At 44.9% G+C, this 24,494-nt stretch overlaps 2 protein-coding genes across 2 annotated transcripts in view; both read right to left on the bottom strand.

The window, feature by feature from the left end:
* Window positions 1-7: 7 nt before the first annotated feature.
* Window positions 8-15,576, bottom strand: LOC120024081 (serine/arginine-rich splicing factor 5-like). The gene is made up of 8 exons (XM_038968202.1): window positions 15,466-15,576; window positions 14,828-14,973; window positions 9,413-9,483; window positions 9,087-9,260; window positions 7,133-7,205; window positions 4,339-4,412; window positions 2,485-2,592; window positions 8-1,237 (listed from the first exon to the last, which is right to left on the bottom strand). Exons 2-8 carry the CDS (start codon window positions 14,951-14,953, stop codon window positions 877-879), a joined length of 987 nt encoding a protein of 328 aa, XP_038824130.1. The 5' UTR covers window positions 14,954-14,973; window positions 15,466-15,576; the 3' UTR covers window positions 8-876.
* A 1,399-nt stretch (window positions 15,577-16,975) lies between these two features.
* The window catches only part of LOC120024091 (sushi domain-containing protein 6-like), a 56,663-nt gene continuing 49,144 nt past the window's right edge, over window positions 16,976-24,494 (bottom strand). Inside the window, exons 3-7 of the mRNA XM_038968222.1 lie at window positions 23,413-23,607; window positions 22,743-22,937; window positions 22,349-22,487; window positions 21,264-21,715; window positions 16,976-20,395 (exon numbers count right to left, since the gene is read on the bottom strand). Coding sequence (XP_038824150.1) covers window positions 20,370-20,395; window positions 21,264-21,715; window positions 22,349-22,487; window positions 22,743-22,937; window positions 23,413-23,607 — 1,007 coding nt within the window. The 3' untranslated portion in view covers window positions 16,976-20,369. The remainder of the gene's footprint in view (window positions 20,396-21,263; window positions 21,716-22,348; window positions 22,488-22,742; window positions 22,938-23,412; window positions 23,608-24,494) is intronic.

Here is a 24,494-nt window from a genome sequence, read left to right as displayed (position 1 = left end):
TTCATGCTTTAGTGTACAAAAGGTTTTATTTTCCAAACTATTGTCTAGGTGTTAACCTCGTCACAATAAGTTGTATAAGGGAATATAATGCTAAACAGAAACACCACTCCATTTAAACATTCAATACAAATGGGTTGAAATAAAAACAGCACAACGTTTTCACGAGGTGTCTTCACTGAGGATAAAACATCTTCACTGGGGGATAAAACATCTTTACTGCCAAACACAACAAAGGCCCACACACCAAAAAAGAGAGAGAAAAAAAGAGATGGTATTCTATCAAAAATAACAGCATAAAACATAAATCCCCAAACAGTAACCTTACACCACCCCTACACTGAGATGAGAATGGTACGACCCAAAACCTTACCCAATCACATTCATTACCATCATGCAACAGGACTTAATTCTCAACAGTTCATGATATCAGAGCTGCCAACCAACAGCAGGGAGAGGGGGGAAAATCAATCACGCATGAGCTTTGAATGACAAAAACATTCTAAGTAAAAAATACTGACCGAAACAAAACCAAGTACAAAACAAAAAGGTTTAGGAATAAATGCTCAAAATGAAACCGTCATTGTGTTCAGAGACTGATGCTGTTACTGAGAACACACACGATGCTGCAGTAGGTCAAAGATCAGCCATGTCAGAAGAGGGGGGTGCCGTAGGGAGGAAACAGAAGGGTTAATACAGGGTCAGGAGGCCAGTACTGCTAGGTGTGAAAGTTCCTGGCCCTGGCCTGTAGGCTTACTAAAACTGTGTGTGTGCTCATGTTTGTCTTAATGTGAGTGTATTCATGTACTGTGTGCGAGAGTGAGCTTTAGCTACGTGTGTGTGTTCATGTCAAAACATGTATATTCCTGTTCTCAATACTCAGTGGCGGCTGTCTGTGGACGGGGAACGAGAGCCACGAGACCTAGACCTGGAACGAGACCTGGAAGGTGCACGCTGTGCAGGGGGAGGGGAGTGGGGGGAGGCAGACTTGCTGGGCTTGGAGGGCCGTTTGGAGGAGGTGGAAGAGGTCTCCTTGGCCCTGGGCGGTGGGGAGCCGGGGGCAGCTCCTGCGCCACCACGGGGGGCCGGGGAGCCGCTGTGGGACCGAGAACGAGAGCGGTTGTAGTCCCTCTTGGGGGAGTGGGACCTGGAGCGACGGGGTGTCCTGGAGCGGGACGGGGAACGGTTACGAGAACGGGAACGAGAGGAGCTCTCTGAGCGGGAACGACTCCTGGAACCCCTGGAAAAAGGAAGGAGAAACCCACGTGAAGTCACTTTGGATTTGAACAGAACCTTTACATACCCAAGTGGTCAGAAAGTGACTTTTTGGACCTGAATGTCAAAACCTTGACAAAGACGCTCAAAGTTGACCCATTTTAAATACCATGCCTTTAAATCACTGGAAAATAAATCAGTTGAGGATTATCTTTTAAAAGCTGACAAAAAAAGTTACATTTAAAAAAGGCTTCTTTTCCCGCCTTTAACATGACTCAAGACGCGTGAACCTTTCCCTCCCTCCATATTAGCATGTTGTTGTAGCTTAGACATTTCTACAGCTACGGTTGTTATATTGTGCCACCATCAGTTGAGACATGCTCTTGAACACAGGCTGGGTGTCATGTTTTGGCTGATAAAATGTACTAAAATGGTATACAATTTAAATTTCAACTTTCAAAATGGCACCGCAAAGATGGTTAGAGGTCCAGAGAGGGAGAACATTGACTTTAATAGTAATATCTGTTTTAACATTTTACTGTCAATCCTCTATAGGAAACCTATTGGATTAGCATTTAAGTTGACATTCGACAGTGGGTGAACCGTTGGTGTATCGTTGTGGTAGTAAATGGAAGATATTAAATCAATATAAAGTGTCAACGGAGAACCAGCTAAATTGCAATGGTCTGTAGGGATACGTTCATTCTATTTCTGAGATCGTAATGACACCCATCCTGTCTGTATTCAAGAGCATGTCGTTTTTCAACCGATGGGAGGCACAACACAAAAACATCAGGTGATGTGAAAGTCTAATCTACAAAATATACAAAAAATAAAAAAAGTTTAAAAAGGACAATCTTAAATATTTTTCTTCAAGAAATAATCAAGTAGTTTGACAACCCTGTTTGTAAACTTTTAAATGATAAAATGGTACTCAACCGCTTATCTTTTCCAGTGATGAAGACATGGATGTCTCATGTTATGGAAAATAGTTCAACTTTGAGCACTTTCATCTCTTGAATGTTTTGGCATTCAGGTCCAACAGTCACTTTCTGACCACTTCAATGAGCAAACACGGGAAGTATTTAGATTCAATCAACAACAAAAAAAAGCAGATGGAAAAAGTGATTTAATTCAAATGGATTTACCCGAAATAAAACCAACCGTCTTATCAGTTCACTGAAACCCTATTTCAAATACGCTGATAGTGCATCCTTCCCTCAGTTCCTTAGAGGAAACATCTAGAAGGTCTTACTCTCCAGACCAACTCACCTCTTCTTAGCTGCCTCAATCAGCTTGATTTTCCTTCCATTGATCTCCTTGCCAGACAGCTTCTCAACAGCGTTTTTCAGATCGCTGTAAGAAGCAAACTCAACCACCCTGAAGACCGACATGACAAAAAGAGGTCAGTAGGATATAACTGAGACATTGGGTTTAACGTCCGTTACACGACGAGGAGCATGGTTTAACGTCCGTTACACGACGAGGAGCATGGTTTAACGTCCGTTACACGACGAGGAGCATGGTTTAACGTCCGTTACACGACGAGGAGCATGGTTTAACGTCCGTTACACGACGAGGAGCATGGTTTAACGTCCGTTACACGACGAGGAGCATGGTTTAACGTCCGTTACACGACGAGGAGCATGGTTTAACGTCCGTTACACGAGGAGGAGCATGGTTTAACGTCCGTTACACGACGAGGAGCATGGTTTAACGTCCGTTACACGACGAGGAGCATGGTTTAACGTCCGTTACACGACGAGGAGCATGGTTTAACGTCCGTTACACGACGAGGAGCATGGTTTAACGTCCGTTACACGACGAGGAGCATGGTTTAACGTCCGTTACACGACGAGGAGCATGGTTTAACGTCCGTTACACGACGAGGAGCATGGTTTAACGTCCGTTACACGACGAGGAGCATGGTTTAACGTCCGTTACACGACGAGGAGCATGGTTTAACGTCCGTTACACGACGAGGAGCATGGTTTAACGTCCGTTACACGACGAGGAGCATGGTTTAACGTCCGTTACACGACGAGGAGCATGGTTTAACGTCCGTTACACGACGAGGAGCATGGTTTAACGTCCGTTACACAACGAGGAGCATGGTTTAACGTCCGTTACACGACGAGGAGCATGGTTTAACGTCCGTTACACGACGAGGAGCATGGTTTAACGTCCGTTACACGACGAGGAGCATGGTTTAACGTCCGTTACACGACGAGGAGCATGGTTTAACGTCCGTTACACGACGAGGAGCATGGTTTAACGTCCGTTACACGAGGAGGAGCATGGTTTAATGTCCGTTACATGAGGAGGAGTATGGTTTAATGTCCTTTACATGAGGAGTATAGTTTAATGTCCATTACATCAGGAGGAGTATGGTTTAATGTCCGCTACATCAGGAGGGGTATGGAGGGGTATGGTTTAATGTCCATTACATCAGGAGTATGGTTTAATGTCCATTACATCAGGAGGAGTATGGTTTAACGTCCGTTACATTAGGAGGAGTATGGTTTAACGTCCGTTACATTAGGAGGAGTATGGTTTAACGTCCGTTACATTAGGAGGAGTATGGTTTAATGTCCGTTACATGAGGGGTATGGTTTAATGTCCGTTACATGAGGGGTATGGTTTAATGTCCGTTACATGAGGGGTATGGTTTAACGTCCGTTACATGAGGAGGAGTATGGTTTAATGTCCGTTACACGAGGAGGAGTATGGTTTAATGTCCGTTACACGAGGAGGAGTATGGTTTAACGTCCGTTACACGAGGAGGAGTATGGTTTAACGTCCGTTACATGAGGAGGAGTATGGTTTAACGTCCGTTACATGAGGAGGAGTATGGTTTAATGTCCGTTACACGAGGAGGAGTATGGTTTAACGTCCGTTACACGAGGAGGAGTATGGTTTAACGTCCGTTACATGAGGAGGAGTATGGTTTAATGTCCGTTACATGAGGAGGAGTATGGTTTAATGTCCGCTACACCAGGAGGGGTATGGTTTAATGTCTGTATTATTAGGAGGAGTATGGTTTAATGTCTGTATTATTAGCAGTATGGATGTTGGCAAGTCTACAAGTCTAGGAAGAACAGCTGGGGGAGCTCATTTCATTCTTACCCTTCGTTGAGCTTGGGGCGGTGGGCATCTGCGAACGTGACTTCCCCCGCCTGTCTCATGAAATCTTTCAGGTCCTACACAACGACAGGCTAAGTTAGGACCGGACCAGGACAACAATGTCAACATAATGCATCATATTTCCCCAAAGAGAAAAAAGGTTAGATATCATAGAGCAACTACAAAGCCTAAGATAACAAGAGGGGTCCAAGAACCTCAGAGAACACTGCAAAATGACTGGCTGTCTGGTCCAGCAACACTAAGTCATTGTGTTATGAAAGTAGTTAGTTAAAACGGTAAGGTCTGTCTATGTGCGAAGTTGTGTGGATACATTGACGTCTGCGACCAGTCAACTTGACAGAACTAGCTGTTTAGAAAACGCCACAGACCTCCTTAAGAAACTCCTTTGTAGCAAATCCAAGAGCTTGGCAAAATGGCCAAAATTAAGTTTTCAACTGAACAGAGGCTACAAAGCCCTACAGCTTAAGACCGTTCCTAATGAAATGTGATGAAAGCCTTGGCCGGAAAAACAAATGGTTGTTTACACATTCTGATCTTTTTGCTAGTAATTGGTCTTTTGACCAATCATATCAGCACTGAAAAATATCTGATGGGTCAAAAGACCAATCAGTCAGGGGGGGGGGGGGGGGGAACAGAACGTCGAGCGTGCATAAAGACTGCAGATAGGACGTCATTGTTTTAGCACTATCCAGTCTTTAAACCACGGCATGGTTCAACTTGCCAATAAATCGACTCAATTTATTTTTTTTATTAACGGCATCCTGGAGCTAAAGTTAGGCTCATGTACCACTGTTATATGATTTTTTTTTTTTACCGGGAGCAATGTAAAAATACCGACAACTTATCAAAACAAAGGATTTGTGGTAAGTGCGTGTGGGCCACCGTCTTTATGCACCTCCACTAAAGAGAAATAGTAACGGCATCTTTTTGAAGGCACCAACTACGCCACGGTTCGTTGGACAATGGGGAAATGAACAGCGTTTTTGTAGGGTTTTGGATAAACGTCAATAAAAAAAAAAAGCATTTATGTCAAATCAAAAGGCTTCATAAAAAATGTAATGTCAACGGACTGCGATTATCTCAGAAGAAAACGTATAAGAGCTCTTAAACTTGTGCTGACCTTAGCCGGCATTCATTCCAAAACCCTATTATTTTCCACTTTGACAATCTTCATCAGCTAACGTCAACGAACTTGTAAAAATTTACTTAATATCAAAAAACACATAGAGGCTTCATTAAAAAAAAGTAACGTTAACTGACTGCTATTGTATCATCGAACAAAAAGTAATGAATTTTGTTTTTTTTAAAGGACTTTGCTCCATTGGGCAGCCTGTGTAAACACAGCCTACGTGATCGGCAATTGGATCTGTAAAACGGAGGAAGCTAACGTCAAATATTTCAAGTCGACCTGAACATTTATTTGGATTATTTTGCATTGTCTCAAAATTATTGGACCCCGCTCTCTTTAAAAACAACTACACAGAATAGTCATAAATATAAAAAGTCTGCATGACCAGCAGAGGTGTTTGTGTTGATCAACCCCAAGAGCCCTGTCGTCTCTGGCTAGACAGGCGCTCCCTAACACCCAGGACGGGAACCCCATCTAGGGCTCAGCACCCCCCTCAGTCTCAGTACAGAGAGTCAACAGGGAGGAAGAGAGGAAACTAATACCTGATAGCGACCCCTTTGGAGCGGGCCGTAGCAGGCTCTCCTAGTCCACCATACCATAACCACCTTGATCGCACCTCGTGATCCAACCTTGACCCTCGTGACCTCGCTCAGCAGATTTTATCCACATCTGGGCACCTCTCGCGATGTGCGGACGGAACCACAGCACACGGGAAGGGGGGGGGGGGGGGGGGAATTGGGGGGAGATATGGATCGATCGAAGCCTCTCAAATTAACGAACCACCATGGATCAGACCAAAACACCGCCACCATCATCATCATCATGAACACCATCATCGACTCTCCTCTTTCTGCCTCTGTTTGTGATTTCTGTCAGCACGGCGCTCCGGCCGTCGAGGCCCCACACCACCAGGGGGACAGCGAGTGTGAGCGAAGGGGCAGCCAGCGCTTCTAGAGCAGAGAGAGAGTAGTGGAACCCGGGGCTGGGACCTGACCCCCGACCAAGCGAGGGAGCACTCTCTCATACGACCAGCAGGAGGAGAGGAACCAACTAGGAGCGGGCTGACTGGCACACTGGGGCTGGCACGACATGGCTCAACCCAGAGAGGGACCCTGATTGGGTTAACTCCACCATAAGAAGCGCTCTCTTCCATACGACACAACAGTCAGGCTGGCAAATAAAGGGGTGAAGAATTGGTTAAAATTAAAAAACAGACAAATGTTTTTTTTCCCTCCCTCTTTTGTATCTAATCAACTGCATTCTTTATCTGCAGTAAATAGCCATTTCTCCACCGGAAGCTCTCAGGAAAGGGCTGGATATGTACTGAGAGCTCTTGATAGGTTATTAAATACTTTGCAAGGAGCCATTTGGGCCAATCACAACACATTTAGTGCTGTTGATTTGCATAATTATTTGCTCTCAGCCCATGGAATATTACCACATATACTAAAATAAACGTAGGCAAAAAAAAAGAAAAAAAAGAAAAGAGTATGAGTCTTGTATTAGTGTTTACCTGGACTGCACCAGGAAGTTGCCTTGAGGTCATTACTAGTGAAGATGTCAGGTATGGGCGTTCTCTCCGTCTGATCAGTCAGAGCCTGGAGTTACTAACAGGCAGGTAGAGACACGCCCAGGTAAGGAACTCACCTGCCAGCTGACGCGGGATGACAGGTTCTCCACGATGAGACGGTTCTCCGTACGCATCGGAGGAGGGTTCCTACTGCGATGAGGGGGAGACAAAGAACAGTGTGAGAACCTTGCAGATGATCTAGAATCGTGGTTCCCTTACAAGTGGGTGAGAACCCGTTGGTGGGTCATGGATGTAGTTCCTTCTTTCTAGTCAAAGCCGGGATTTGGTCCCGACTAGTAGCCTAATACTTTTGCTGTGGTGGGAGAGAGAACCTCAGTACTGATTTAGGATCAGTTTCCCCCCTGTCCATTTGTTATCAGATCCTAGAACACTCCCACTATGCTTTGTGTCTACAGGACCATGACTGACTAAAAATAAAAAATAATAATGAAATAGTTCAAAGGGGATGAGAGCAGTCTCAGCCCACACGGAGCTGATAGCTTGCTGGTCTCCTAGATTAGGTTGGATTTACACTACATAACCAAAAGTGTGTGGACAACTGCTCGTCGAACATCTCGTTCCAAAACCAAGGGCCTTTGCTGCTACAACAGCCTCCACTCTTCTGGGAAGGCTTTCCACTAGATGTTGGAGCATTGCTGCAGAGACCTGCTTCCATTCAGCCACAAGATCATTAGTGAGGTCGAACACTGATGTTGGGTGATTAAGCCTGGCTCGCAGTTGGCATTCCAATTCATCCCAGGTCAGTCAAGTTCTTCCACACCGATGTCGACAAACCATTTTCTGTATGGACCTTGCTTTGTGCACGGGGGCATTGTCATGCTGAAACAGGAAAGGACCTTCCCCAAACTGTTGCCACAAAGTTGGAAGCACAGAATCTTCTAGAATGTCATTGTATGCTGTAGCATTAAGATTTCCCTTCATTGGAACGAAGGGGCCCGAACCATGAAAAACAGCCTCAGACCACTATTCCTCAGCCACCAAACTTTACAGTTGGCACTATGCATTCGGGCAGGTAGTGTTCTCCTGGCATCCGCCAAACCCAGATTCGTTCGTCGATCTGCTAGATGGTGAAGTATGATATTCCAATGCTTCAGAGTCCAATGGCAGCATGCTTTACACCACTCCAGCCGACGCTTGGCATTGCGCATGGTGATCTAGGCTTGTGTGCGGATGCTCGGCCATGGAAACCCATTTCATGAAGCTGCCGACAAAGTTATTGTGCTGACGCTTCTTCCAGAGGCAGTTTGGAACTCTGTAGTGAGTGTTGCAACCGAGGACAGGCGCTCACGTTCTGTGCGCTTGTGTGGCCTACCACCTCACGGCTGAGCCGTTATTGCGCCTAGAAGTTTCCACTTCACAATAACAGCACTTACAGTTGACCGGGGCAGCTCTAGCAGGGCAGAAATTTGACAAACTGACTTGTTGGAAAAGTGGCATCCTATGACGGTGCCACATTGAAAGTCACAGATGTCTTCAGTAAGGCCTACAGGTCTTTATACACTTGTCAGTATTGGGTGTGGTCGAAATAACCGAATCCACTAATTTGAAGGGGTGTCCACATACTTTTGTATACATAGTTTATATTCATAGCAATTTTCCAAAAGGTGCTTCATATTGACAGAAAGTGGAATAAACTGTCATTTGAACTTACTCTGCCGGTTGTCCACTTGGTTGGTTTGTCCTTATGGAAATTTGAGACAAAATATCCACAGGAATGTATTATTAAACAGACTTTAAAATGCTGGTACTGAGATGTCTATATCCTGGCATATGCATGGACGCAATTACATTGTGCGCGTGCCTCAGGTGATGAACAAACCGTGAAAGACACGTACAGAAACCAGTTTTTTGAAGTTGGTTTAATAACACCTTGATGTGGGTATTTTGTCTCAACTGTCCACATGTAAAATGGACTTCAGATATCTGGAATCTATATATGTTAGCGACGAGTGTGTAAAGTCCCCACTGGGAATAGTAGGAGGCTAGCTGATAGTATGAATGTCCATATACCTCCGACTATCCTGGGAGCCACGGCCGTAGCGATCTGGGAAGCGCCCTCCGCCCCCTCCTCCACCACCACCGCCGCCACCACCACCACCGCCGCCACCACCACCACCACCTCCTCTGTCACCACCGCGTCCTCGGCCACCACGCAGGCGCACACGGGCGTGCTCAATGGTTACCCTAAGAGAGAGAATGGAGAGATGAGGGGGGAATGAGAGAACAGAGGGCTATTGAAGGATGTTCTAACCACCACTGATCCTTAATTGAATATGTGGGTCAACATGGTTGTGATGTGTAAATGTCCACCGTGAACGGTGACGCCGTCACTTTACCTCTCGTTGCAGAGCTCCTTGCCGTCCAGCTCATAAACAGCATCCTCAGCATCCCTGGGATCATCAAACTCCTGGACAACAACATAGAACATTCAGACCACTATCCATTCTAGAACATTTAGCTAGCTAACATAGCAATGAGTTAGCGGAGTTTGTAATTGAGGGCTTAGCTAAGCGTGTCAGGGACTAGATTTAAATGCACACTAACGATTTTATATTTAAAAAAAAAACATTTTGGCAGATGGCCGAGTATGGCATTAGTAATGTAAACACCTTACTCTGCTAAACTTTATTTAAAAAAGTATAGCAGAGTAAGGTGTTTACTAATTCCATTTGATGTTTTAATGGACAAAATGTGCTTTTCTTAATAAAAAAAAAACAAGAACATCTCTAAGTGACTCAACTTTTGAATGTGTGTGTGTGTATATATAAACACACACTACCGTTCAAAAGTTTGGGGGTCACTGAGAAATGTCCTCGTTTTTTAAAGACAAGCACATTTTGTCCATTAAAACATCAAATTGATCAGAAATGCAGCGTAGACATTGTTAACTTCTTATGGCTGAAGGGGCAGTATTGAGTAGCTTGGATGAAAGGTGCACAGAGGTGCCCAGAGTAAACGGCCTGCTCCTCATTCCCAGTTGCTAATATATGCATATTATTATTCATATTGGATAGAAAACACTCTGAAGTTTCTAAAACCGTTTGAATTATGTCTGAGTATAACAGAACTCATATGGCAGGCAAAAACCTGAGAAGTTCCACTTCCTGTTTGGATTTTTCCCGAGGTAGATTTTCAACCAAGCTCCCATTGACATTACAACGAGATATGGATGAGTTTTCACTTCCTACGGCTTCCACTAGATGTCAACAGTCAATAGAACTTTGTCTGATGAATCTAATGTGAAGGGGGGCCGAAGGAGACAGGAATTAGTGATCACTGGCAGGAGGTGATCACGCATTGAACACGCGCGTTCACGTGAGAGTCAGCTCCGTTCCTTCGGTCAACTGAAGTCGATGAAATTCTCCGGTTGGAACGTTATTCACGATGTTAACAACATTCTAAAGATTGATTCAGTACATCGTTTGACATGTTTCTACTGACTGTAACGGAACTTTTGGACATTCGTCACGTTATAGTGGACGCGCTTTGGGTTTGGTAAACATGTCCAAAGGAGCTAATTTGACATAAATAACTGACATTAACGAACAAATAAAGCATTTATTGTGGACCTGGGATTCCTAGAACTGCATTCTGATGAATTCATCAAAGGTAAGGAAACATTTATCATGTATTTCCTGGTTTCTGTTGACTCCAACATGGCGGCTAATTTGGCTATTGTTCTGAGCTCCGTCTCAGATTATTGCATGGTTTATTTTTCCGTAAAGTTTGTTTGAAATCTGACACAGCGGTTGCATTAAGGAGAGGTATATCTATAATTCCATGTGTATAACTTGTATTATCATCTATATTTATGATGAGTATTTCTGTTGAAACGATGTGGCTATGCAAAGTCTCTTGATGTTTTTGCAACTAGTGAATCTAACGCTTCAATGTAAACTCAGATTTTTTTTTATATAAATATGAACTTAAACAAAACATGCATGTATTGTGTAACATGAAGTCCTATGAGTGTCATCTGATGAAAATAATCAAAGGTTAGTTAGTGATTAATTTTTATCTCTATTTCTGGTTTTTGTGAAAGCCATCTTCCGCTGGAAAAAATGGCTGTGCTTATTGTGGTTTTGTGGTGACCTAACAATCGTTTGTAGTGCTTTCGCTGAAAAGCCTATTTGAAATCGGACACTTTGGTGGGATTAACAACAAGATTACCTTTAAAATGATATAAGACACATGAATGTCTGAGGAATTTTAATTATGAGATTTCTGTTTTGAATTTGGAGCCCTGAACCTTTTTGTTTTTGTCATATCGATCCCGTTACCGGGATTGCAGCCATTGTAAATGACCATTGTAGCTGGAAAACGTAGAATTTTAATGGAATGCATACATAGGTGTACAGAGGCCCATTATCAGCAACCATCACTCCTGTTGTGTTAGCTAATCCAAGTTTATAATTTTAAAAGACTAATTGATCATTAGAAAGCCCTTTTGCAATCATGTTAGCAGAGCTGAAAACGGTTCCTGATTAAAGCAACAAAAAAATCCTTTACACTAGTTGAGTATCTGGAGCATCAGCATTTGTGGGTTCGATTACAAGCTCAAAATGGCCAGAAGCAAAACTTTGAAACTCGTCAGTCTATTCTTGTTCTGAGAAATTATGGCTATTCCATGCGAGAAATTGCCAAGAAACGGAAGATTTGACAACACTGTACTACTCCCTTCAGAGAACACCACAAACTGGCTCTAACCAGAATAGAAATAGGAGTGGGAGGCCCCGGTGCACAACTGAGCAAGAGGACAAGTACATTAGTGTCTCTAGTTTGAGAGCGACGCCTCAAGTCCTCAACTGGCAGCTTCATTAAATAGTACCCGCAAAACACCAGTCTCAACGTCAACAGTGAAGAGGCGACTCCGGGTTGCTGGCCTTCTAGGCAGACTTCCTCTGTCCAGCGTGTGTTCTTTTGCCCATCTTAATCTTTTATTTTTATTGGCCAGTCAGATATGGCTTTTTCTTTGCAACTCTGCCTAGAAGGCCAGCACCCCGTAGTCGCCTCTTCACTGTTGACACTGGTGTTTTGCGGGTAGTATTTAATATAGCTGCCAGTCTAGTTTATCCCCTGAAAGTTCTCTTGTTAACTTCTTTGGGGTAGGGGGCAGTATTTTCACATCCGGATGAAAAGCATGCCCAGAGGCCTGCTACAAAGCCATAAAAGTTAGAATATGCATATTAGTAGATTTAGATAGAAAACTCTGAAGTTTCTAAAACGGTTTGAATGATGTCTGTGTATAACATAACTCATCAGGAAGACAAACCTGAGAAAAAATCCAACCAGGAAGTGAGAAATCTGAGGTTGGTCGATTTAACTCAGCTCCTATTGAAGATAGTGGGATATTGGTAATGTTGCACTTCCTAAGGCTTCCACTAGATGTCAACAGTCTTTAGAACCTTGTCTGATGCCTCTACTGTTTAGTGGGGCCGAAGGAGAGAGGAATGAGTCAGGTCTGCCATGAAGTGACCATGCGCGTTCACGTGACAGCGAGCTCTGTTCCATCGCAATTCTGAAGACACAGGAATACTCCGGTTGGAACATTGAAGAATTATCTTAAAAACATCCTAAAGATTGATTCAATACTTTGTTTGTCATGTTTTTACGGACTGTAATAACTTTTAAACTTTTCGTCCGTACTTTCCGCGCGCCGTGAGTTTGGAAAGTGTACCGAACGCTAGAACAACGAGGAATTTAGACATAAATGGACATTATCGAACATTTATTGTGGAACTGGGATTCCTGGGAGTGCATTCTGATGAAGATCAAAGGTAAATTAATGCTTATATTGTTACTTCTGACTTCTGTTGACTGCATAATATGGCGGCTATATCTGTGTCTTAATTGTGCTCTGAGCGCCGACTCAGATTATTGCATGGTTTGCTTTTTTGAAATCTGACACAGCGGTTGCATTAAGGAGAAGTGCATCTAAAATTCCATGCATAACAGTTGTATCTTTTAGCAATGTTTATTATGAGTATTCCTGTAAATTGATGTGGCTCTACAAAATCAAAGGATGTTTTGTGTCTTCTGAACGTAAGGCGCCAATGTAAACTCAGATTTTTGGATATAAATATGAACTTACCGAACAAAACATACATTATTGTGTAACATGAAGTCCTATGAGTGTCATCTGATGAAGATCAAAGGTTAGTGATTAATTGTATCTATATTTCTGCCTTTTGTGAATCCTCTCTGGCTGGAAAAATGGGTGTGTTATTCTGTGAATAGGCACTCACCTAACATAATCGTTTGGTTTGCTTTCCTCGTAAAGCTTTTTTGAAATCGGACACTGTAGCTGGATTTACAACAAGTGCATCTTTAAAATGGTGTAAAATACATGTATGTTTGAGGAATTTTAATTATGGGATTTCTGTTTTGAATTTGGCGCACTGCACTTTCACTGGCTGTTGAAGAGGTGGGACGCTAACGTCTCACGTACCCTAGAGAGGTTAACTAGCCACATTGACATGATCTGTTATTAGTTAGCACATGCACCTGCCCAATGTAGACAGTGTATAGAGATGTAGTATGGAGAATATGAGCCATTTTGGCCTGTTTAGGAGTTGTGTATACGATGTCTGTCAAGGGTTATTTTCTACTTAGTACCAGCAGGTACTATATGTTGGGGTCATGGGCCAATGGTCTTGCGTGCATGTAGGTAGCACAGGTGACCAGGAAGGGTTAGTACAGGTGAGAGGAGAGCACAGAGTTCTTACCGTATCACAGATACAGCTTATAGACTGCATCTCCGCACCTTTTTGAATAGGAATGTGTTTTGGAGCTATTTATATACGCAATAAAATGGGAACTTCACCCCAAAAGAGTAACGTTTGGAAAGCAGATTTTTGTGGAAGCGTTATGGACAGCTCTCCTCTGTGCCAGTGCATAGGGAATCGCTACTACAGAGACTGTTTGCTAATTGGCAAGACATCTTGCAGATGTATTTAGAATGGCTACAATCTAAATTCTTCCTTGTTTATTCATGAGTTGCATGTTGTCACAATATTATTTTGAATGCTCATTTTGGACTGATGTCCGACTGAGCATTCTACTCAATGCATCATCAATGAGCGCTGATGAAGATTATCAAAAGTGCATTACAGTGGCTTGGAAATACAATGACATTCTAAAGGAAGCAAATAATTGAGGAAAACCTTTTGTCATCGTTTTGAAGTCACCAGATTGACTTCATACGCAGTATAACGTTAGCGTCGCTAGCTATTTTTGAACAACATTGGCATCTGCCCAAAGTAAATTTGACAACATGATAATGCTGGCAAAGTTGTTTCTTACAAAACATTCACTACTTAGTTTCCTGAAATCGGAGTAGATAGTGAATATATGAAAGCCCCTATAGGCCTTAACTCAGAATCAAATAGGCATCACAAAATTAGCATGGTCGCTGTGGTAGAACGTTTAATTTGAGTGGCAATTTTCGGCATATATCAGAGTTCCATTAGGTAGCCTGATTTCAGATGTGTCTGTGTAAATAGGATTGTGAGAGAAATCGTTCTTGCAAAGTATGCAAACATTTAAATTAAATATTAATTAAATCGGACTATTCTCAGTAACCTTAGTGTGCATGTAACTGTACTCATTGTGTATAGACTGACCACAAAACTAGAAGAAGCCTGTATGCGCGTTCACTACACTTAACCAAGAGCCAACTGCCTGCCTCCTTAGCCTGGGGCTAAGAACAATGCATTGTGAAATGGTCGTGTGCAATTTGAATGTATACTGACCACAAAACCAAAGCCCCTCTTGAGGTCGATGTCTCGGATGCGGCCATATCCTTTAAAGAATCTCTCCACGTCCTTCTCTCTGGCAGACGGGTTCAACCGGCCGACAAATATGCGGCATCCACTCATTCTGGCTGTAGGATGTGTATCTGATAGCAAAACAGTAAAGAAAGGAAAAAACGACCTATGATGACAAATAGTTAAACAAAAAACACTATTGAAGGAATGTTGTTAAAACGTCGTGTCAGGTGGCACAGTCACCAGAAATACTTAATGCGCACAACCACATCATTCATTAGCTAGCAATTTTAGCTAACGTTAGCTAGAATGCCATCGTTTACAAACTGCAGAACGTAAACAGAAGTTCAATACATTATCAAAATAAACAAATATAATAAACCGTGCAATCATGTATACTCATGCCGGAGGTTTTAAAAGCGAGTATTTATCGTTACCTTAACTGCGACAGTCATCGTGCATTTTTTTGGGGGGGGCCTTGTGATTGCGTTCGCAAACACAAGATAAACACCACAAAGATAACGCTAACAAGCTTGTGAACCACATTGTTTCCGACGGGCAATACTACTGCATTAACATTAGTTACATCCATTTTAATTGTGAAAATCTTCATTTTAACATACCTTTCTGTGTTTTTCTTCTGCTGAGGGATTGACTTGCTGCTTGCTGCCTCTTGAAAACACAGCGAAAAAGACACGCACACAAAATGGAGTCGGCTTTTCAATGACACCGTGCAGAAGTACCACAGATAGAACAACCAGACAGATATTTCCCTGGATGTATAAATGTGAAGCATCTGGTTTGCGATTCCATTCACTACCAAATATGGTAGTGAGAGGAAGCCCACTGGCGGGCAAGGGGAGGAGATGGATTTTGGCCGATATTATGCAAATCTTCTCATCAATTAAATATTTTTTTTTATCTCAATACAGTTTTCTGTTATGAACAGAACGGACTACGTTTTGTAGACTTCACCCTTTTGCAAATTGAGTAATTGCACACGGGCAGTTCACAGAGTAGGCATTCCCTAACGGAAATATGCAGATATGACCTACAACGCGCCAATAGGATTTCACTAGCTTGTGCTTGGCTCTGCCCACCTCCTTGCTTGTTCTGCCCACTATGACTCATTTGTTCGCATTGGAAACAAGCGGTGGTCTGTCTTGGTTTAGTTATAAAAAATCTTTGGTAGTACTTTATCTAGCCGCTAGGTATCACCTAGTCACAGGGTTCACAATCTACATAAAACGATGGTTGGTGGCACTCGTCACTCATCATAGTAGTAGTGGGACCCAATATAAAATGTAATGGCGCTTTATGTCCTAGAGTTGATGTACAGATATATACTGCTGTTATGTTTACAGTTAGTAAGATGAACAGCTAGCCAGTATCATGATACTATGGCTGATGTTAAAGACACAATCTGCCCTCCAATGAGGTGTGGTTGTCCAGGAGTGTCCTTGAGGAGGTCACAGTGGGTAGGCCTTCAAGCATCTGTTCTCTACAGGCCGTTCACCCATGTTTACTATGGGTCTATCCATCTTTTAGCCTGCTTACTTACTTCATTCACATCAATCTTTGGGCCGCTGAATAAAAACACTAAACGCAGATCAATTCAGGTGTTCTTAAATTGTGTTTTCTGTTCTGCTTCCTTACATGTAAAACATGGAGGTTACAGAAGGTCTAGGTCCTCTTAAAAACAGGGAGGTCAAACCTTCCGGTTTCATTTAATGAATCACGGGTTTAATTGGTTTTATGGAAACATGGGCCGAATAAGTGGGTCAATATAAAAGGTTAACCACAGTGTTAATCTACTTTACGTTCCGAAACCCTTTTGAGTAAAGAAATGCCAATGTACGCCTGAATCGATCTGGGTGAATCAAACACAAAACCAAGGTAAGTGGAAGCCATGACCAGCTGAATTTGTAGTGGAATACCCCCGGCCTGCATTCTTTTTCAGTATAGAAATGTCAATATGGGTTGCCTCCCAAATTGCCCTTTATTCTCTATAGTGTACTACTTTTGACCAGGATCCATAGGGCTCTGGTCAAAAGTAGTGCACTATATAGGGAATAGGGAACTATTTTTGAAAAAGACAATATGATCTTCAATGTAAAAAAACATCACATCTCACACGCTTTCAAAAAAGCTTTAATTAGAAATAGTTATATACACACACACACACACACACACCGTAGAATTAAATTAAACTTTATACAAATATTAAAATACGATCTTCACAACCCACTGCAATGTACAGAGGAAAAAAAGAAAACATGAAAGCATTGAAATGCAGAATCAAGAGATGGAGGAAACACCACTGTACAACGGTGGTCTGGACGCAAAGAAATAGTCCCTTAACACGCAACATTTACAATGTATGATAGACATTAAAAGAAAGAAAGAAGGGCGATTTGTTTCATGTGCTTAGGCTTTTGAAAAATCACGGTTGCTGAAGACGCCTTGGGGTGGACAGAGAGAAGAGGATGGGCTTTCTTTAGTCAAGTCCAAAAACAAAAATAAAACACATTGAAAAATACACAAGACAGTTGTATGACTAGAAAATACAAAAGTAAGGCCATTGGGAAACACAGAAGACGCTTCAATATCATAGCAGGTAAAGATGGAAACTTACGATACAAGTAGAAACAAAAGCAAAGTAATAAAATGTACCAGGTCTAAGGCAACGTTCTCTGTTTGCGTTTATGAAGCCAATGACAGGTGGAAAGACCGACAAATAAACAATATTTTTTTTTTTTAAGTGACATTTTTTTTCTTCAAAAAGCCAGACTAGACTCAGACCGTGTCTCCTCAACCTAATGAGCTAGGATGATGACCTCAACTCAACGTATACGAGTGGTTTTTATCATCAAAGGTAAATTAAAACTGCTCACTTAAATTTGAACTGAACATTTACAACAAAAGATAACTGTCGTTTCCTGCAACCAGTTGCAGTTGTGTCAATGCTCCGGTTTTGAGCAAGGTTTTTCAGTTTAAGCTTTTTAAAAGTCGCAGATCCACAAGGTTATTCTGAAGCAACTCTGCAGAAAAATGGAGGACATTTTAGTCCTTGAACATTTAAATATACATGATGTACTGTATTCTTACAGTAATGACTGTTTGTTCTTCTGACCGTTGTAAAAAGCAGGAAAAGAGGGAAGCCATCTTGAACTGGGGTAGCTGTGTGAAGCCATTTCTACTAAGGGCAGGAAATCCTGGGTAATATTTCTGGTGTACCCATTCTATGGACATGTCCTTTCTCTCTCGCCTAACTGACGTACACAGAGGCAAAGATAGACACACACAAACACAACACTCTCACACATGCATACGCACATTTAGCGCATCCGGACCAAGTGACAAACACCTCTAGTGAACCCAACCTTACAGCCACACAATATAAATAGATTGGAAAAAGAAATGTGACCTAATGTCCAGTCACCAAACAAACATGTTTTCATCATGTAAAAAAACAACAAGGCCTTAGTTCATTTAACAATATAGTGCAGCCCTCTTCATTCATGAAACAGTCGGTGTGTTGTTCAGTTCCACAGCCAGGTTGCAAAAATATACTGATGCCTCCCAAACAAAACCCAGCTGATAGCCACATCAACAGGGGAGCAGATGGGCTCAACACAACACAGATATCGGTTGTTGTGACGAAAAGGCAAGCGTGTCATTAATCGTATTTTATCATGATAGAGTGATACTGTCTGTGTGTAGCCCTGCAGGTGCTTGGTCTGGTGACGTGCTCCCTCCATCCATCCATCGTGCATCGTCTTCTGACAGGTGGCGTCACTCCTAGTCCCCTCAGACGAAAGTGGCGCTGACTGACCCAAGAAGATGCCAGAGAGTGGCAGCGGAGAAAGGAAGAGGGGCTTCATACAGAGCGGACAGACAGGGCTACCGCGTGGGCCCCTGCAGGCCGTCATCGATCCATCACTAGAGAGAACGTGCAGCATACGCCAGCAGACCAGGCCAAGGCCCAAACCAAGATAGTCCTCACTGAAGAGAGATGCTCCTTATCCCCATTAGAGTAGGGAGATGCACAAGTTTGTATCCACCGTCATCTTCATCATCAGCATCATCAGCAGCGATAAAAGCATTATTATGTTAGCTACTAGCCTTGTGGTTTGAGATAAAGCGTTTGGAAGTGTGGATGATTGGGGTCAGGAAGTTAGGCCTAGAGGGAAGTGTGGATGATTGGGGTCAGGAAGTTAGGCCTAAAGGGAAGTGTGGATGATTGGGGTCAGGAAGTTAGGCCTAGAGGGAAGTGTGGATGATTGGGGTCAGGAAGTTAGGCCTAGAGGGAAGTGTGGATGATTGGGGTCAGGAAGTTAGGCCTAGAGGGAAGTGTGGATGATTGGGGTCAAGCAGCTAGGCCTAGAGGGAAGTGTGGATGATTGGGGTCAGGAAGTTAGGCCTAGAGGGAAGTGTGGATGATTGGGGTCAGGAAGTTAGGCCTAGAGGGAAGTGTGGATGATTGGGGTCAGGAAGTTAGGCCTAGAGGGAAGTGTGGATGATTGGGGTCAGGAAGTTAGGCCTAGAGGGAAGTGTGGATGATTGGGGTCAGGAAGTTAGGCCTAGAGGGAAGTGTGGATGATTGGGGTCAGGAAGTTAGGCCTAGAGGGAAGTGTGGATGATTGGGGTCAGGAAGTTAGGCCTAGAGGGAAGTGTGGATGATTGGGGTCAGGAAGTTAGGCCTAAAGGGAAGTGTGGATGATTGGGGTCAGGAAGTTAGGCCTAAAGGGAAGTGTGGATGATTGGGTTCAGGAAGTTAGGCCTAAAGGGAAGTGTGGATGATTGGGGTCAGGAAGTTAGGCCTAGAGGGAAGAGTACCAGAACTATATCAGGGTTCTCCTCAGAATTTATTAACAAGGTAGTGCTGCTGAGTACAGCGGGGTCATTTCCTGCAATCTACAGCTGGAACCACTTGATTGATTGATTGATTGATGTCTGTCTGTCTGTCTGTCTGTCTGTCTGTCTGTCTGTCTGTCTGTCTGTCTGTCTGTCTGTCTGTCTGTCTGTCTGTCTGTCTGTCTGTCTGTCTGTCTGTCTGTCTGTCTGTCTGTCTGTCTGTCTGTCTGTCTGTCCATTCTAAAACTGAGGGGGACAGGAGGTATTAAGGGCTCGTCAGTTCCCAGTAAGAGAGAAAGAGGGTAGTCTTGTCTTTTCTCCACACGGGTAGTTTCGAGATCATTGCAGAAGGGGTAGCCAGGACATGGGTAGAGGATACTGTTGGTGGACATGGTTTGTCTAAGTTCTGTGCATGGGTGGTAATAATTGGGGGTGAAGTGGACTCTGCTCGTCTTTGCGCCGTGTGAGAAGTTGCAGATGTAGAGGGGGAGGGAGGTTGAGTTTCTTTGACATGATTCCTGTCTTTGCTGCGAGGGGTAATTCTGTAGTTCTGTGGTTCAGAGACATAAGGTAGGGTGGTATCGTTCAGCTAGAAAGCCCCAGTAGGCCACAGCAGAAGCCTTAGTTTCCTGCTCAGCTGTAGGGGCGGAGTGATGCTGCTGCAGGGGCTTCAGGTTTCCTTTAACAGGGGGATATCTAGAGAGACACAGAGAGAGGAGCGAGACAGAGAGAGAGAGGAGCGAGACAGAGAGAGGGAGGAGCGAGACAGAGAGAGGGAGGAGCGAGACAGAGAGAGGGAGGAGCGAGACAGAGAGAGGGAGGAGCGAGACAGAGAGAGGGAGGAGCGAGACAGAGAGAGAGGAGCGAGACAGAGAGAGAGAGAGAGAGAGGAGCGAGACAGAGAGAGAGAGAGAGAGGAGCGAGACAGAGAGAGAGAGAGAGAGAGGAGCGAGACAGAGAGAGAGAGAGGAGCGAGACAGAGAGAGAGAGGAGCGAGACAGAGAGAGGGAGGAGCGAGACAGAGAGAGGGAGGAGTGAGACAGAGAGAGGGAGGAGCGAGACAGAGAGAGGGAGGAGCGAGACAGAGAGAGGGAGGAGCGAGACAGAGAGAGGGAGGAGCGAGAAAGAGAGAGAGGAGCGAGACAGAGAGAGAGAGAGAGAGGAGCGAGACAGAGAGAGAGGAGCGAGACAGAGAGAGAGAGAGAGAGGAGCGAGACAGAGAGAGAGAGGAGCGAGACAGAGAGAGAGAGGAGCGAGACAGAGAGAGAGAGGAACGAGACAGAGAGAGAGAGGAACGAGACAGAGAGAGAGAGGAACGAGACAGAGAGAGAGGAGCGAGATACAGAGAAAGAGGAGCGAGATACAGAGAGAGAGGAGCGAGACAGAGAGGACAGAGATCAGTGTTAGAGATCCTAGCATCAGGCTACAGTATGTATAAACACAGGTAGAAGTGAAGATGGAATGAGAGTCAGGACTACAAAAGGTAAACAATGTAAACACTAAGCAATCAACAGTTGAGGACATGCATGTGAACACACACACACACACACACGACACCACCTACCATCAGAGAAGTCGCCTACGGAGGTGAGAGAAAGCAGGCTGTGCTGGTCACTGCTCTCTGAGTCTCTACGTCTGGCAAGGGCACCCCCTCCGTGTGCCGTAACCCACGATGACGAAGAGGAGGCGGAGGGGGCCTGGTGGACTAGTGCGGTCTCTGCGTGACGGCAGGATGAAGGGAAGGAGGAAGAGGAGGAGGGGAGGCACAGCTCTGTATCTCTCTCTCTGTCTCTGTGATGGTGGGACTGGGACCTACTGCTGGGACTCAGTCCCTCTGCTCCGCCCTCGGCCCCCCGGGGGCCCTCAGACAGGACGATCTGAACCCGGGACTCTGGAGGTGGGGGGAGAGAGGCGCCGCCGCCACTGCCGTACACGGCCTCCTCATAGGAGGGGAGGGCCACCTGGACCCCTTCCACCACGATAGAGGCTGGCTGGCCTGAGACACCCTGCTCACGCCTGGAGGAAGAGAGAGGGGAGGGGAGAGAGTGGGGAGGGGGGGAGGGAGGGGGAGAGGGAGAGAGAGGAGGGAGGGGGAGGGGGAGAGAGAGAGGAGGGAGGGGGAGAGAATGAAATAGAAAGAAGGGAAGGAGAGCGCGAGAGAGAAGAGGGAGAGAGAAAGAGATTTAGGATATTGCATGCCACCCAATATTTATGGTGGTATGGTGCTGTGTGATGTTCCTGTCCTAACAGAGCCCTGTGTAGACTAGAGGTAGTTGTGGAACTCATCATAGATTCCCCCAGGCCTCACAGCCCCCCAGGCCTCACAACCCCCCACCAGGCCTAACATCAGATCTAATGAGAACTGACTGTTAATCACAGAACCAGAGACAGTACGTCTGTGAGCGATATGCACACCTGTTAGTGAACTGTTGAACCATTTCTACTGCAGCTTTCACTTTCACAGCTTCTTCATCTGCTTGGCCTGTTAACTTGTAAAACCAGTTACATTACGTCTTCACCAAACTGGATCTGACGGGCCCAAAATGGCAGCAAAATACACATGCAGAGGTATAAGGTGTGTGTGTTCTTGTAAATACTCTGAAGATGTGTGTGTGTGTGTTCATGTACATGTATTGAAGGTGTGTGTACCTGCTGTGGTGGAAGGACTTGAGTTTGGGCTGCAGCAGAACAAACAGCACCACCACCAGCAGCAGGAGGGCCACAGAGGAGGCTGTGGACGCTACGATGGACAGCGCTGGCATCGCCAACGGAGACCGCGGCTCCTTATCTGAGAAGGAGAGAGAGAGTGGTTTAGGATTGTTCCTTTGGCAATACCAATATGTACTTTCCAATAACACATTGAATTGACAGGGAGAGAGAGACAGAATACTTTTGGATTCTTTTGTCAGTTGAGTTTGAAATGTAATAGGTTTTTTAATAATTGCCTCACAGTGAATCCGTGTCTCAGGCAGAAAAGTGGTCTGGTAAAAAGGCCTAATATTACAACAGGTAAGACAGGAGGAGAAGTTACTCTGGGTCTTACCTGGGCTGAGGCGGCAGGTGATCTGCATGGGTACGTCCCACTCCCCATTCTGACAGGTGAGGAACTTGTAGTCCCCCTTCAGAGCGTAGCCCTCGTCACAGAAGTACTCTATCACGGTCTTCTGGGTGAGGCGGTGGCAGGGGGACGGGTGGCACCTGTACCCTCCATTCTCTGGCTCCGTGGGAGGGGGGCACACTGGGGGGGAGAGGAGGGAGAGGAGGGAGAGAGAGGAGGGAAGGAAGAGAGAGGGGAAGGGAGAGAGAGGGGAGAGAGGAGGGAAGGGAGAGAGAGGGAAGGGAGAGAGAGGGGAAGGGAGAGAGAGGGGAAGGGAGAGAGAGGGGAAGGGAGAGAGAGGGGAGAGGGGAGGGAAAGGAGAGAGAGGGGAGAGAGGTCAGACAATTATTCTAATCAATGCAGATTAGAAAAAGCCAATAAGATGCATAAGGAAGGACAAGTACTGGTGTGTGTGTGTGTGTGTTGCTCCCCCGGTTGGTTCGTATGACAGTGTGTGTGTGTGTGTGTGTGTTGCGTATAGCTCCCCCGGTTGGTTCGTATGACAGTGTGTGTGTGTGTGTTGCGTATAGCTCCCCCGGTGTGTTCGTATGACAGTGTGTGTGTGTTGCGTATAGCTCCCCCAGTGTGTTCGTATGACAGTGTGTGTGTTGCTAACCATTAGTGCTTATGCAGCGTGGAGGCAGGTGGGACCATGTTCCAGCGGTGGTACAGGTGATGGTGGTGGGTCCATCGGGGGCGTAGCCCGGCTCACAGCTATAGGACAGCAGGGTACCAGGGGGGGAGGAGCCTCGGTTGGCCTCAGTCTGGTTCACTAGCTCCCCATGCTCCACAGCCACGGGCCGCGGACATCCTGGAGGAGACGGAGAGGACAGAGGTTAGAGAATTAAATCACTGAGATGGGGAGAGGAGGCTTATCTTTCTCAGTTCAATCTGATCTTAAGGAAGGAGAAGGCAACTACATTTTTGTCAGAGTGAACGGTCGGGGGGCCGTAAAACAATAATAATAATCATTTGTACGCTGCAAATTAACCACAACTAGGTCCAAAAAGAGATTGTATTTGAAAATAACAATCAATTCATACCTTGATTACATTTAGATACCATCATGTGTGTATTTCTGTTTATTAGTGGGAATTCTTTGTGATTTTATTCTTTTTTTCCACTACAGAGGTGACAGAAAGCAGGCTGTGCTGGTCACTGCTCTCCGAGTCTCTACGTCTGGCAAGGGCACCCCCACCGTGTGCCGTAACCCACGACGACGAAGAGGAGGCGGAGGGGGCCTGGTGGACTAGTACGGTCTCTGCGTGACGGCAGGATGAAGGGAAGGAGGAAGAGGAGGAGGGGAGGCACAGCTCTGTATCTCTGTCTCTGTGATGGTGGGACGGGGACCTACTGCTGGGACCCAGTCCCCTTTTTCACTTAATGGCCTGTGGGCCGCGTGTCGACGAACCCTGTACCGAGATCTGAGCCTAGAGGATGGAAGACCCCTACTACCGAGACATCTCACGGAAGGATTATATTTCTGTTTTTCTCAGTGCTATTCATTCACTGTCAAAGCTAGTCCTAAATGGTGAGAGACTGCAACATCCACACCTGAAAACTGGCATATTGTTAGTTTGAGTTACTACGGTGCACCTCTGGTGTCTACTAAAATGTCTCAGAGGACTCGTCCTCTTCTGTTCAATATCTTCCTTTCATGTATTCCCCAAAAGAATTGGCGTGCTGTGACAGAAAGGC

Source organism: Salvelinus namaycush, chromosome 29 (assembly GCF_016432855.1).
Source record: "Salvelinus namaycush isolate Seneca chromosome 29, SaNama_1.0, whole genome shotgun sequence".
In the NCBI taxonomy this organism is placed as follows: domain Eukaryota; kingdom Metazoa; phylum Chordata; class Actinopteri; order Salmoniformes; family Salmonidae; genus Salvelinus; species Salvelinus namaycush.
This window is presented reverse-complemented; position numbering and strand designations above follow the sequence as displayed.